The sequence below is a fragment of the Eurypyga helias genome, unplaced genomic scaffold (assembly GCF_000690775.1).
Source record: "Eurypyga helias isolate BGI_N326 unplaced genomic scaffold, ASM69077v1 scaffold30028, whole genome shotgun sequence".
Classification (NCBI taxonomy): domain Eukaryota; kingdom Metazoa; phylum Chordata; class Aves; order Eurypygiformes; family Eurypygidae; genus Eurypyga; species Eurypyga helias.
In genome coordinates, this window is record NW_010265449.1 from 1 (window position 1) to 15,610 (window position 15,610).

General features: G+C 44.7%; 1 protein-coding gene across 1 annotated transcript; it reads right to left on the reverse strand.

The window, feature by feature from the left end:
• Positions 1-3,217: 3,217 nt before the first annotated feature.
• Positions 3,218-12,190, reverse strand: MLF1 (myeloid leukemia factor 1). Its single transcript, XM_010156753.1, has 7 exons — positions 12,026-12,190; positions 9,026-9,070; positions 6,800-6,889; positions 5,799-5,927; positions 4,583-4,742; positions 3,929-4,061; positions 3,218-3,320 (listed from the first exon to the last, which is right to left on the reverse strand). Exons 1-7 carry the CDS (start codon positions 12,158-12,160, stop codon positions 3,218-3,220), a joined length of 795 nt encoding a protein of 264 aa, XP_010155055.1. The 5' UTR covers positions 12,161-12,190.
• Positions 12,191-15,610: the final 3,420 nt, after the last annotated feature.

Here is a 15,610-nt window from a genome sequence, read left to right on the forward strand (position 1 = left end):
GCACGGCGCATGCGCAGCGCGGCCGCAGCGAGCCGCTCGGGGCAGGGGGTACCGGGGTGCAAACGGGACCGAACCCGTGACCTCGGCACAGCCACGGGGGGCCCTTCCGAGGGCAGGGAGTGCGGGACACGGCGTGACGGGTTTGAACGGGAACAGGGAGATGGGGATGGGCCATCAGGAAGGAATTCTTCCCGCAGAGGGTGGGGAGGCACTGGGACAGGTTCCCGGAGAAGCTGTGGATGCCCCATCCCTGGGAGTGTCCAAGGCCAGGCTGGATGAGGCTTGGAGCAACCTGGGCTGGTGGAAGGTGTCCCTGCCCATGGCAGGGGGTGGGGCTGGATGATCTTGAAGGTCCCTTCCCACCCAAACCATTCCATGATTGGCGTTTGTGAAATTGAAGCTCCCGGGTGAGGATGTTTGAATGATCAGACACTGGAACTGCAGGGTAAGATGGGCCGGTTTGACACAAAAAGCCACTCGGAAGAGTCTGCGGTGCCAAGCTCGGGGTCACCAGCCCCAGCACCTTCACTCGTTGGAGACAGCTAGAGCCGGGCTCCTCGGCAAAGGAACCGTAGGGCGCTGCTGCCTGAAAAGGGAGGATGCACAGTGCCGGGATGCGAGGGGCTGGGTGTAGCACAGGTACCACCTTACGGGGCTTGGAATGCTGTGGTGTAGCAGCAAGAAAGCTTCAGTTATGCCAGCAGCAGATGCACCAGGAGGAGGCGAGGTGGACACAGTTCCTCCGCACGACTTCCCTGCTTCTCCACCACCACAGAAGGAATTCTCACAGGTAGAACCAGGATCGAGCTGCTGGAGCAGATGGCAGAGCAGCGTTTGTGTCACAGCTCAGGGAAGCTCTACCACGCAGAACTGCATTTGCAGATACATTAAAAACCCCAGCGCTCAGAATTACGGCAGAACGGTCACACCTTTCGTACCGGAGAAGACTCGGGTTCTGCAGCGGAGAAGGAGCCTGGCCCTGGACATACTCCGGTCCCACCCCCAGCTGCTCCCTTCTAGCAAGCGTTTTTGGTGGTAAACACGAGTTTTCCTTATGGGAACTAAGGGACATACCTTCCCTCAGCACACTGCTATTTGTGTTCTGTGTAAGAACGTTTCAAAGCAGCCCAAAACAGGTAGCACACAAGTGATTTTGTGGCGTAGAGCCAGCCAAGTAAGAACCGTAAATAATAAATAACTTTATTAAAGAATTAACAGTCTGGGATGTTTCTAGGTAGAACAGTTTCTTTTGCATAACGAAGTAATCTGCATTGAGTATTAGGCTCGTTCCACTATAATTTTAAACCCGAAGCATGTAGCTGTTTTATTGATTACGTCTACATTGTGGGGTTTTTATCCCAGTAAAGCGCAGACAGAAGTGTAAGTTGTCAGGTGAACACTATTTTCTGTTCAGCACCCGCGTCTCAAATCAAAAGATTTCTCCTGCAGTTACAACACGACAAACTTTTCTGCTATTTGTTACTGGGAAGTTCAAGTGACATTCCTGGAAAATGCCTCCCCGCTCTCTCATCCTCCAGGACATCAATTACAAAACCGATGTTGTCGTCAGTGTATGGCAGATCAGGCCTTAGGGTTGTCCTCTAGCTTGTTAAGGACAGTAAAAGCAGCCTTCAGTTTTAGGGTGCTGGCAGACACCCTCCGGCAAGCCTGACGGCGGTATCGCAGTTTCAGCCCGTCCTTCTGCCCCAGGATCCTACTCCCCTTCCCAGCCACAGGCCTCGACCGCTCGTAGCGTGGTTCAAACTGCCACCAGTATTTGCTGGGACTACAGGGAGGGGTCGGCACGCTGAACAAGCAAATAAGCAGTTGTCTCTCCCTTGTCAGAGTTCAACACAAGTACTTCTGATTGGTTTTGCACGTTAATAAACAGAATTAAATAATCTGGGGGATCTGCAGAAAGATGCTATGCAAAGGCCGTTTCCTTTTTGGCCAAAAACTTACGAAACCTATTTTATTTTATCCTATAAATAGTGCTTTTTTTTTTTTTAAAAGGCTACACTCTAACGTTTTAGCCTCGAAATACGTGCTACAGTGCGAACGCTCTAAGGTTAGAGCCTACAGATAGCATTTACGCTCCCACATGGGGATCAACGCTGCGTAACAAACCGGCAGACAAACGCTTCTAATACAAAGAGCTTCCCTGTTCTCAGCCACACAGTTGCCTTTCCTCTGGAACGGACGCACCAACAGCGCCCGGGGGGTCAAGCGTGAGGACTGGGATCGGTCTGCATCCTCTAACATAGGACATAAAACACAAACATCTTGGCTGAGGGGGAAATGGTTACCTGTATGCAGGGCTCTTTGAGCTTTTTAGAACAGAAAAGGTGCAATCACTCACTATCCAGTTAAACTACTGCTACTCAGCCCGTTTCTCCCACGTACTTTTCTGATTAATAACTAGTAGCTACAGCCGAGTTCCTTAGGACACAGTGGTATGATTACAGAATAATTAAAAGCTCCTACAGAGGATCTTTGAGAATGCGAAGTACCGGGCCACCTCCAAAGGAAACGTCCCAGGGATCAGAAATACAAGATGAATAGCCCAGGCACAGCAAATCAGAGATGCAAGCACAGCTTATGAGCGTAGGAACGCTGACACACTAGCATTTACTGAAATTCTGTGTCACGTTAGTGTTCCTCTCCCTGTTGTCCGCGCTACATCGAGGTGAATCTGGGGGTTCTACAACAATTTTCCATATGATTTTAAAAAGAGATACTTAGAGATGTAGAGAGTGGCTATAGTGTATTCAAATTGCTATTAATTGCTGCGTCACCTGGAAAATTAGTAATTCAGCCACACAAAATAAAGAGAGAAGTTACTTTCTGCTCAAGTTAAGAGTGTGGCAAAAAGCAGTTTCATTACCAGGCCTGAACATCTCAGCCTGGTGCAGCTGTAGGAGAAAAATCCTGCTTTTTTTCTTCTTAGAACAGAATTAGTGATAATCCATTAAAGTGCTTTTAAGTGGGAAGTTGTAGGGTTTTTTTTACTTTACCTAACCTAGATGGTTCCCCCCGGGATCTGAGGTCGCACAGAACATTCAGCTGTCAGAAGAGGGGAGTAGCAAGGCACGCTAGCGCTCACGGAAACACAGAACAGAGATTGGTCACGTGTCGGTGTACACCGGCATGAACGCAAGCAAGGCAGCACCATCGTCGTCTCTGGAGAGGCTCCGCCCAGGTGGAGCGTGGAAGCCATTTATTTTTTGCCGCTTTTGATGGGGACGGGTGTTCCTCTCACACTGAGATTCTCCAGAGAAACTCTGGGCTCCCTGGAACTCGCAATTGCAAGGGGCTTCTCTCTGAAAGAGACAACAACCACCACAGACACGGGGTGGGGGAACACGTTTTAACTCCTGATGTGGAGGCGCAGTTACTGGCGTTGTTAGACTTGACTCTCCCTCCCAAACCACTTCCATTGTTACCACCACGGAGTTGGACTGTTTCCTCATTTTCGGATTAGGAGAGGTCTGGTTGGAAACCCAACCCCAAAGAGAGGGGGGTGTCTGTCTTCAGCCATACCGAAGGCGTCTTTCCTTTTCCCCAACACATCAGCCCAGCCCTCAGGGGGGATTATAGCTTAACACAACCCACCCAGTTTGATGACTCCGGGGGCAGCTACAACGTTTGTGCACAGCGGGGCTAAGAGCATTGCCACATTTCTCCAGCAAACACACTCCCCACTTGAGCCTGTCAGTTAATTAAGTCAAAAATACTAAATCTCTTCAAAATTTAGCTAACAGCATACTGCCTTGCACTCTTCACTGTGGCATCATGAGAACAGGAGGAATAACACATGCTATTTCTCCTCACGCTGCCAGGGAGCATTGTTCATTCATGAACTGACTGCTTCAGAACAGATTTTCATTCTGCTGCTCGTATTTCCTTATTCTAGCAGGAAACTTTTTACCTTCTTAATCCACCTTCCTTGGGTACGTGATGAATACTTCTGTATTTTGGAGCTTCTAAAGTGCCCCTAGTTCTAGATGGCTTGAACTTCATAATCTCTTTCTGCCACTCTTCGTCAAAGGTCTGGGCCTCAGCTGAAAAACAGTTGAAAACTTACTTTTTATTTTTAATAAATGCAAATAAGACAAAAAAGTAATAAAAATAGGGTTTTGCACAGTTTTTTAAACTCGCAGTCCACAATTCTCCACATGACCCATCAACTATTTTTACGGGATTGGTGAAAGACAACCAAAAGCTTACAGCTGGTAGGCTTATGGTTTGGAAGATAAAAAAACTGAAAGTCTGTTGTAGAAGTACGTGCACGTTTTAACCGCACATCTCGGAAGCGCGTGTTTTCTATTAGCCACAAACACACCCCCAGCAAATCACAAAATTCACAGAAGTTTGTTTGAACCCATAAAACACCATTAAAAGGGCCTTCAAACGGGCTGTAGAAGCAAACGGCACCAACTGCGCCGTCGCACCACGCTTTCAGGTCTAACTGGTTACTTCAACTTGGGTTGCCCAAATTCCTATCAACCAAGGAGACCTGACGTGCAGACTTCCAGACCGTCTGAAGCACGGGCCCTTTAGAGAACTGCATAAACAGACATACTTTCATCCAGGTTGATGAATTCTTGGTTCATTTCTTCATCACCAGTCTTTCTGTTCTTGGATTTTTTAATGACATGAGCACGATCATGAATGTGATGACCAATAGCCATTTTTTCCAGTCCACTTTCTGAATCCTTAAGTGCTTTTCTTGTCTCCTTAACCTGTGCAAAAAAAGGGAACTAAGTGTCCTTCCAACCAAAATAAGACGTTAAAAAAGTTTAAAAATATCCAGTTTTCTTCCCCAAAGGTTTTCTATCTTTCTTTTGACAAATTTAGGTTTTACAGGCTTTTCTAATTGTCTCATTTGCTGCGCTGGCGGAAAAGCACAGATCAAGTCCATTTTCTTTTTGCTAACAGACAGGGAGATAAAAGAACACCTAAAGCTTCTTGAGCAACGTACATATAGGATATTAACTGCTGAGGGAAAAAAAAGCCTAGTCTAAACTCTAGTCAACATTCTCCGTGACAACAGAACGAGTAACAGCCGATGCCAATGCTCTCAGCGTGAAGGGACAACTGATTACGAGGTCGTCGTGTTGACTGGCTTGAAACCCAGGCAACCACTTATCGCTGCGTTCATAGGTATATTATTAGAACCTTTTTGATAACTGAGTGTCTGCTTGAGCTTGAACATATCCCACAGCCAATCATGCCCAACGGCCTTTACCACTCGCATATAGTCTTTCAGCAGCCTTGCTTCAGGATTCAAATTCAAATTTCTCCGCCGAATTAGACCCAACAGCTGCGAGGAAGTCAGTGAAAGGGCATCGTCATCTGCAGCGTTACGCAAGCCCTTCAAAGCGCTGGAGCGAGGGGGATGACCTGAAGCCACGTTTTGCATAGAGACTGCCCCTTGCTGTCCGGTATTTTAGACAGAATTTTAAATGTAGAAGAGGATTAATTATAAAAAAGACAAAGACGCTGTGGGCTGCCCTGAAGAATCAGCTGTTCTGGCACTCCACTTCTCCAGTCTTTGACAGACATACAATTTCGTTAGCTGTACACTTAGAAGCGTACAAATTACAAGGAGGAAAACAGCGCTTTAGCTTAAGAAGCCTTTAATATAGAGAAATACTTAAACAGACATATATTTTTCTAAATTATAAGAGTAACTGTCTCCAGTAAAAAGAACCTGAAGGAAACTGTGGTTTGGTGTAGGTGAACTTCAACTCTGATAATTGCAAACCACCTTTTTGCTGCATCCCAGGACTACTTACGCCTCCTGGAGCTGTGCGTGTCTGAGACGAAGCCTGGAAAACTTTGGGTGGTTCATCCCCTACTTTGGAGTATGTCATCACAGAGGAGGAGCTGAATGTGTGTGCATCTGGATGGATGGACAGGTCATCCTACAAGCAACGCAGACTTGTTATTAATCAAAGTTAAAACTTGTGGATAATATGTGCTTCTTGCATTCTGAGACTATCTTCTTATGAAAAAGAATACTCCTCTGAAAAACTAACCCTCAGTCCTCCAGAAATATGGCCTGTTGGGCAGAGTCCTTGGATTTGATATGCCCTCACACGTGCCCCAGCCCCGTCTGGCCACAGGCCTCCTCGCCAGGAAACACAGCGAGTAAAAAGCATGGGCAGCAAGAAGCAACTGCTCCAACGTTTGCCCTGGCATAGTTTAGTCTAGTAAGGAAGATGGGACCTGTAACATCGGTCTTGCCACAGACAGTACATAACAAGGTGTGTAAAGAGTTCACGTGAAATAGGACTTGATCAACAAGAGTTACGAGCCATTTTACAAGGCCAATAAAACACAGTCAGTCTCGTCAGCAACACTTAATAGGTATCCGTGTTATCTTCAAAGACTCCGAAGGAGGAAGGGAAGCAGCACTGAAAATAAAACCAGAGGCAAGTCTATATGCAGGGTGGCATTTAGGCGTTTGTGGGTTTGTTCTTTTTAAGTCTACGGTAACACTTTTAACTGCTCCTTCGGTTAAGGTGTCAGCCCTGGCAACAGCCAGAGACCAGATACCTTACAGCAGTTCTGCACCCTGGAGAACCAAGCACACGTTTAAGGTGCTGTTGTTAGCAAAGATTCAGTGACAGCACAGAGAATTATATCCACGACAGTAAGATTTACCCCCTGACCCCAGACTTTCTCTGCTTGAGACCAGTAACCTTTTTCTTGGCAGAACTTTCCAAATAATATTTTAAACCACCAATATTCTCCCATGCAAGGCATTTCAGAACAAATTTTTTTTGAAACTTACAAATTTTCTTTGCATTTCCAGCATGCTGTTCCTCATATTTGACATCATCCTGTCCATTGCAAAGAAAGGTTCCCCAAAATCTGCATCCTGCTAAAAGAAAAAGTATTAAAATTAAAACAAAGTCTTCTGACTCTCCAGGTTTGGAAGCTGTTCTTTACATGCATTTTTTTAAAATGCAAACCAGACCAAAGAGGTTTTCCAAGACCGCAATTCATAGACACAAACAAGCCACAGTGCATCTTTCCAAATGAAGAACTGAAAGCTGGCATGGGCAGCTTGGTTGTTAAGTTGGAGATCTTGGGCAGACAGAAAGATAAGCTCACGCTGCAGCCAGAAGCATACAGCTTCTGCTGAAGAAGGACTCTATGACCCTCCACACCTTATAACCTCCTGAAGATGGAATGCATACAGAATGACACTGAAAACGCATGCCAACAGCCAGCCGTTCCCCTGCAGCAGCAGAGTCCAGTGTGGAGAAACCAGGGAACTGTAACCTGGTATTTTAATGGCAGCTTCATTACTCAGTGCTATAAAGTATTCAACAGAACATTCATTCGTGATTTTAAATGAGAGCAGAAGATCCAGAGCTGCACAAAGATAGATCACAGAATGGTTTGGGTTGGAAGGGACCTTAGACAGGTACTGAGAGAGGCTTACACACACAGAATTTTATTGATTGGGTCTGTAGCCGATGGCATATACTGATGAAAGCTACCTTTGGAAAACAAAAAAAGAGACAGGGAGACAGAAACTAGGGAACGGGTGAACCAAGTGACCAGCTGGGAAGACAGCAATGCTGTCCCAAATGAGCATCCTCCTCTGGGCTCCTCTCCAGTGCAGCAGCTGGTGATTTTCCCATGCCTTCCTCCCTCTCCTACCATGAGCTTGTCCTCAGACCTCATCCAAACTCCCTCCTGGGCTGCCTGGTTTCTGACAGGAGCAGCACTGGTTGGAGTACGCTAATTAACAGAGCCAAGACTCATTGGTGAGCTCCTAGACACAGGCACACCCAGCTGCTTCCCAGGCCAGTCCCTGTGCCCCCACCACGTGCCGGCCCACAGGTATGAGGCTGTGAGAAGAGGGAAAACAGCTCCCAGGGGCTCTGCAAAACCCAGCAGCTTTGGGAAGAGGCAGGCTGCCAGGCTGCTCCCAGCAGCCCTTTGCACTACTGAAGTGCTACGGAATACCAGGATGTGACTTATATTAGCGACTACATCACCTTCCTCCAATGACTGGAAATATATGGAATTAAACTGAAATTAATTTAATACTCATGTACGTAAAAGTTAAAAATAAATTCTGTAGTTTAAGCACAAAACTAAGCAAAATTCAGGCACAGGAAACCTTCAGTGCGTTTCTTGAGTAGCAAGAAATCCGAATCCTTAATGGGTCTCAAAACCTCTGGGCATTAATTATAGACAATTTACGGCATCAAATCATTGCAGGTGTCAGTAACGCCAGAAAACTGCCCTCTGTGGTTAGAAACCTGGGCACTGACCAATGGCATGACACCGTAATCGGCTGTACCTGTGGAATTACCTGCCCTAGATCGGGGCGGGGGGTATAACCATAGTGATTGGTAAATGCACTCTGCATACAGCAACTTGCCAGTGTGCGCCCCTGGGAGAGGTAATTAAACAAGTAATACCTTTAGATCTGAAAATTCAAAGACCCATGCTTATTTTGATCTGCTCTGCATGCGAGAGCCACTCTCTAAGCTACTGGTTTTCAATCTGAGGATGTTTTAAAGCCTTCCAAAGACATCAAAAAGCTCCATGAGGGTCATAACAATAAACCTGGTTTTCCTCACGTAGTTTCTACAGATCTTTGATATTCCAGACACCCAGCTAGCTACAGCTGAAGACCATTCCCAGCCCAGCTCCAGTGGAAATTGCGTCTCCAGAAGCTGGCTTGTCTTAGCTGTGACCAGTGCTGCAGGTCCTGTCGCTGTCACACCCACAAACACACTCCAAGGCTCTAGCGTCTGTCTGCAGGCAGCAGAGTTCAGAGCGTCTCTCCAGGGATTACTGCATTCATATCCATCAGAGATCAAACACCAATGGATACAAAAAAAATTAGGGAGTCTCTCATTGTTCCACGTATCTCAACGCCAACAAAAGCAGTTTGCAAGCACGCTGAGGCTGGCCTCTGCCCATGCTTTAGTTACGCAGACAGCACACACAGAGCACCAAGAGCTACAAGGATCATTGCTCCTGGGATACTAACCACTCTACCAAAGCCTGCAAACGGCATGAGGGAGCAGCTTGTCGCCTGGAAGAAAAAGGACCAGCGCCTTTTAGTTGTTATACCTGTTATCAGGCACAGCAGAAGTAACTTTCATATACAGCAGGTGATACTAAACATTTCCCAGCAAATACAGTCACTCCAGAGGACCTTGGTAATTTATAGAGCGCTACGGCAATATAATACGGAGTAGTCTCTGGGTAGATAGAAGTAACGTTTATACTAACGATACAGGAAAGGGATAGCTGTCACCACATTCAATAAGTCATGTTCATATGCACGAGGAGCACTCAGAGCTAGAAGCTGAGAAACGTTTGTGTACCACAGCAACCCTCGTACTAAAATGGTTTAATGCATGGCACAAGGCTTCAGAAATCACCCCCTTCTCTGGAAATACTTCAGTCTATTCAGGCAACAGAACCCCACCACTGAAAGCTGATTAATATCAACACATCAATAGCCCCTTTAATGTAAATTTACGTAACTATTTCAGAAGGCTGGCACACAATTTTAGAGCTTAAAAAAAAAAACTACTGTGATGTAACAGACCTGTACATAAGCACTCTATGTATTACAAGAGGTTAATATAAATACAAACCCTATTTCTCTAAAATATCCATATAACCCTTGCGATAAATAAAACGAAGCCCAACTTGTCAGCACTTTCAAAGGTCACTGCAAAGAAGTTCTGGGTAAATCTATCATCATACACAAAACCACCCGAAGACAAATCCCCCACGAGCAAATTATATTCTTCCGCAGCTGTATAAATAGATGTAGCTATAAACATCAGCAAATACAGCTCCTGTTTGACCAGCTGATATTGAATATCCCTGTATGACAAGGCCAGGAGATGCTGGAAAACCAACTGACGTTTCCAGGAAACTAAGATTAGAGAGTTATATAAAAGCCTACCTAAAGAAAGGCTAGTTAGGCAGAAGTACCAAAAACTTCACACTAAGTCCAAAAGGAAGGAATTACCCGATTCTTGAATACTTCTATCAACTCTTTAATTGCAGTTCTGTCCAATAGGCAGTGACAGAAAAAATATGTCTTTTTGGTCTCTATATGGTACCCTCAGAAATAGTAAAGTTGTTAGTTATAAAATAGTTTAACACTTTGGTTTAAAGCTGTTAAATAGTTGCTGAATATACAGGACAATCAGATACCCAAACAAAACTGAAGGGCAGCATCTCTTAAGCTGTTTTACCCCATTCCTCTTCCCTCCTTCCCTTCAAGAAGCTAAAAACCGACACTGCAAACCTGCTTGAGAAAGCAGAAGCGTTGTCAAATTTGCAGGCTGTGTTGACTCACGCTGAGCTGTTGCGACAAATCCCGTTCCTTGTAAAGCAGTTTCAGGCATGCTACACTTTACTTAAACGTAGAATTACAGTATCATAATGGGTATAGGTAATCTTAACCAAGTGCATTTTACATGGTTGTGGAGATATCCGTCTTTTCCTACTAAATATCTAATTATTTTAAGTGTTTGAATAATTTCTGGAGGGAAGTTAGTAAAAGCAGTGTGAGACTACTGCAAGAGGCTCAAGTAATCAGTGCTGAGTCTTGTGTGACATCTGACAACTCCTAGGTGAAACGTGAGGAACATCAAAAGACACTGGAAAGATTTTAGTAGGTGTGGGATTCTTTTGTGCTTATCAAAATGACACAGCACTCTGCACTATTCACTTCTTTCTGTAACCACAGATAAAGGTCTTCTATGCCTCGCATTTATCCCTCACTGCCAAGGACAAGGGGGACAAACCCCTAACCTATTAGGGTAAGGCTTGACAGCCTTTTTCCTAAAGGCAAAGTAAGTCTGATTGGTTTTTAGGCATCTACTGAGCCAAGGCCTAGGAACCTGCTTCAGCAGAGGAAGGATCATGCCCTAATTAGACCCAGCAGCATCTATATTTGAAACTAACTGGCAATGTATGAGCACGGAGGAAATAATCTGACAGTTACCCTTCTGACTCGTAGGTGATAGTCTGTTTCAGCTATGTTTATGAAGCGCTAACTATCTAGGCTTGAACAACCACCACCAAACCTGGCTGAGTTCCACAAGCCCTTGTGATCTGGCTTGTCTCCCAACTGTTTTTTAAAATTAAATGGGATTCATTAAAGTGAGAGATCATTCAGCTGCAAAATATTCAGCGTGGTGGAGGGGAAGGAACTTCAACTGTATATCCTTTCTAAATACAGCCCTCAGATAAGGTTGTGCTGGAGAAACACATGATCCAATTGTCCTGCCCACCCAGAGAGCTGAAAGATACTTTATGCAAAACATCGATCATTGCCAACTTCTCAGTTTCAAGGTACAGAAATACTAGGTTCCGTATAAATTTCCCTGACCTTTAATTCTTAGTCTTCTATCTAGAGGAAACATTAAGATTCAAACCATATACAGAATGTGAAGCCTTTATTCACAGTTGCAAAGTTGAAACTGGGTTTAAAATAGCTGTGTAGGTGCTATTTATGTGGCTGAAACATAGGCTTGTGTTAAATCAAGCTAACATAAATAACTAGACATGAGGTACTGGAGAGTGAAGGCATAAACAGATCGAGGTACCTTTTTAAAGTAAATTAGCATAGAGAGAAAGTCACTGTTCAGAGAAGGCCCTGTCGTTGGACATTTTAAATGCCTTTCTATGACAGAAACATTTAATACACATTTATCAAATGTCTGGTTGAATAAATATTGTTTAGTGTGTTTCATTAAATATTGCACATTCAGTGCTTAGTAACACACAGACTCGTTATTAGTCCTAACAGAGGCTGGTCAGAGTTAACAGGCCACTAAGGAACCAAGAAAGATCTTACTCACATTTTACCCAGCAAGGAAACAATCTGACCAAGGTTGCAATTGCTGAGCCAAGCCCCTGATTCTACCAAATTTAAGGGAAAGGGAAATGCGAAGCCAACTTCATGATCAGTAAATGTAAATTCCACGTAGGAATCCTCAGAGACTAAGGAAATACTTACTCTGCGATTTCCTCTCAGAGCAACCTGAGAGTCCTGGTGTGCTCTTCGATCCACTGTTCTCTCCCCACCATCTGTTATACTGAGAAATGGATCTCGTCCAAAAGGATCAGAAAAGCTTCTCATCATCTGCCGCATATATTCATGGTGTGCAGCAAAAGGATCGCTGAAAAAGAGAGATTTCGCACAGGATGTCATTGGGGTTTTTTCCAAGCTACGTAAGATGGCTCTGAAATTTTTTTAATTCCATATGGTTCTTTATTCAACTTCTTTATTTTAATACTGGGGAATCTCCTGTTCCTCACAGACTCTTTCTTCCTACCCTTCAGGCTGGTTATGCATCTCAGTTCTTCTGTCTTCTCAGCTGCTGGCATTGCCCTCTGTGCTCTTGGGTGTCCCTATTGCTTTTGCTCTTTCTGCATCTTTTCCAGAAACATTCCACCCTTTGCAGCCATCTTTCACTCCAGCCTGTGTTTACTATCTGCCAGGAACTCTACAACCAACCTATATTTTACTTATCACTACTTCTATCTCCAACCCCCAATACTGAATGTTTTTTTCCTCCGCCTTTTTCACTTCCATCTTCCAAAGCCTAGCACAGAACTACTCACTGAACTCATCTTGTCCCACTAGATTCCCCTCCCCAAATGTATTTTGCTGACTGCTCCGATTCTACTTTTCACCCTCCTTGACTCACATGCTCAAAAACGTGTACTGTCCTCTAAATTCAAGCCAGCCCCATCTCCTCTGCTTTAGTCACCCACTATTGCCTCTTTGCCTTCCCCTTCCTCCTCCTTCATGTTCTTGCATCCCTCTTCTCTGATCAAGAATAATGATTCTTACCGCCTTTTCGCTTTCCTGATAGTTTTCCCCCTCTTCTCTCCTCTTTCTAAACACTTGGCCTCTTTGCAAGAACCTGCAGAACCCCACCAGTAATCCCAAAGCTTGGCTTGCAAGTAAAACATTGCTCAAGTTGCTCCCCTTTACTACTACCCTTTGCTTTCTCTGATTCGGTCAAGAACTAAGTATTTCTGACTGAGGCCAAAAAAGGAGCAACTATGATTTTGTCAGAAGCACAATATATGATCAGTACTGCTGCCTGTGCTCCAAGGCTACAAATCATTATTTCATACAAAAACACGCTTCATTTCCTCCCTTCATCTCCAGTCTAATTTTCCCCTTTGCTATTCCGCTGAAAGCCACTTAATTAACGTCAACAGTCATTACCCAGGTATGTTTACTTAGACTGAAGAGCACCTCTTCGTCCTTGCTAGCCATTTCCTGGCACTCCCCAGACACCTCACATCCTCCCTCTCTCCAGGACACCACGACCTTTCCCTGACAAGCCCCTGTGAAGAAAAGCTTCAGGTCATCCCTCTGACTTAATACCAAATCACCTCCTGAAAACCTCCCGAACAGCTTTTCTGTCTCCCCACCCCTTATCTCCAGCCCCAGTTTCCACACCTTCGTTCTCTTTGCTTTGTACTCTCTTCTCATGCCAAAGTTGCATTGGGTTTTTTCCTTCTTAAGTGAAAAAAGGAGTAAGGTTACAAACATAACCGGATTAATTTTCCAACACCATTTTTAACACAACATCCCCTTGAGCTATGCACATAACTCGCTCCAGCACGAACAGACCTTTGTAGTTCAGAAGTAGCTTCACCCTTGTCGTTAGGCAGACCCTGATCTGCCCCGCTCACGTGGCTGCTGGCTTTTACTTCGGTCCCAACACGATAAGCAGCTCGCCCACAGCAAGCGTCCCCTCGCTCTTCACAGGGCGAGGGACAGATGGGAAGAGTCACCACGCAAGCCAAGAGGAGGGAAGCACGCAAGCACCACCACCCTGCACGCTTCCATCAAACCTACTCGGACACCGCAAGCCTCAGTGAGGTTTGGTCACCAAAGCACAGATCAATATGAACTGTACTGCCTCAGCAACACAATTTCTCCCCGGTCCCTTCCAGTTCAAAAGAAGTGGGACACTCCTGAGTTATATGCAACACATCATAAGCAAAACAAGCTCCCATAGATTTAACCTCGATCATAAAAATCGCTCAAGTGTGCATAAGGAGCTGCGCTACACCTCACCTGACATAAAACAATGCCTCCTACCTTGTGAGATTGTCCTTTTTTGCCTTATTTCAATTTCTCTGCCAACTTCTCTTGGCCACTCACCCCCCGCTCCATCTATCCAATACACTCAGACCCACGTCTAAAACTGTGGAGGTTTGTTGTTGGCTTTAAAAAAACCCAAACATCTATGAAAACTTACAAATACTTCTTACCATCTTTACAAATAGTGTCTTACTTAGAAGGCTTCTTACTATCAGAGAGGGAAGCAAGATGTATGGTGTGGAGAGACGTACACAGGGACAGAAGGGAAGTCCCCCAGCTCCCTAGGGACATTTTAGGGAGCCAGTGATAAAAAGATCTAGTGCTGTCAGGCCTCAAAAGAAACACTACAGTTTCAGTAGGGAAAAACCAATGGAAAGCTAACAGGGGATCTGTCTGGAAGACAAGGCTTGCAGGGAATTAGGCCTATCTCCTTGACATCGCTGATGACAAACTCAAACCAAAACTACAAAAGGAATATGTCACCATTATAAAAATATATATACACACATGTGTATATACATTTAATAGGTCAAAGTCTTCCCAACTGAGGATGTAAGATCTTAAGTTCTTACAGGAAAAAAGATACTTTTGATGAGAGAGCTGTGATTTCTGCACACTTTGCACTACTGTACCACAAAAGTGATGCTCAAAAAGAAAAGGGAGTTCTGCAAGGGTTTTGCACACAGAATTTGTGCCCTTCACACGTTAAGCATCCTAAGTTATCTTCAAATTTAAGTCCTGAATGGAGACAAACGACTCGTACGTTTGTTGTTCTGCTATCCTGCAGTAACAAAATTTCGTCTAGTAAGTATTTAACCTGACCTTCACCTGACATGCCGGTGTTTGCAGGGATCAATAAAACAAACAAAAACGTTCAGTCCCTGAGACTGCTAGAGTCTCAAACATGTCTACTGTAGGGAGAAAGAGACATTAAAAAGGCCAACGCTGCAAGCGAGGATTTTTACTCATCTCACTCTAAGTTCTCGTATGATTCAGGGTTACGCTCCAAACTTTAAGGCTCTCTGTTCCTGCAGAAACCTTTCAGGGTACTACACTAAAAGTAGCGTCATTCCTCACTTCAGTGTAGCTTCTGGTCAGTTGAAAAAACAGAATAAATTCAGTTTATTATTTTTGAAAACACTTTTATTAATTAGGAAGTTATGTAAGACTGAAGTTATGGAATCACACCGGAGATAACACCTGGACCAATAAACCAAGAGCTGAGCACTGGGAAATTAAAAACAGAGGCCAAATGGACTTGGCAGAGCTGACAACTTCTGCACCCGTCCAAGCTATCAGGGCTGAAACTCAGCTGGGCCTGGGCAGGATTTTGGCTGAGTGACTGGTGCTTCCCCAGGACAGCTGCTCACAGATGGAGCCATTCCTTTTAACCCTGGCACTATTTCCAGTTCAGCAGTCAAAATCTCTCCTTGTGAGGCAACAGAAGCCTATTATTACACTAGTTTGGAAGCT

Bases quoted from the DNA above. Each gene is read 5' to 3' on its own strand.
- MLF1 (XM_010156753.1), bottom strand. From the start codon at position 12,160: ATGCGGCAGATGATGAGAAGCTTTTCTGATCCTTTTGGACGAGATCCA. The intron at 4,743-5,798 runs GTAAGTAGTCCT...TTTTTTGCACAG, and splicing joins CACGCACAGCTCCAGGAGGC to GTTAAGGAGACAAGAAAAGC. The intron at 3,321-3,928 runs GTAAAAAGTTTC...TGTCTCTTTCAG, and splicing joins AAGGAAGGTGGATTAAGAAG to AGAGAAGCCCCTTGCAATTG.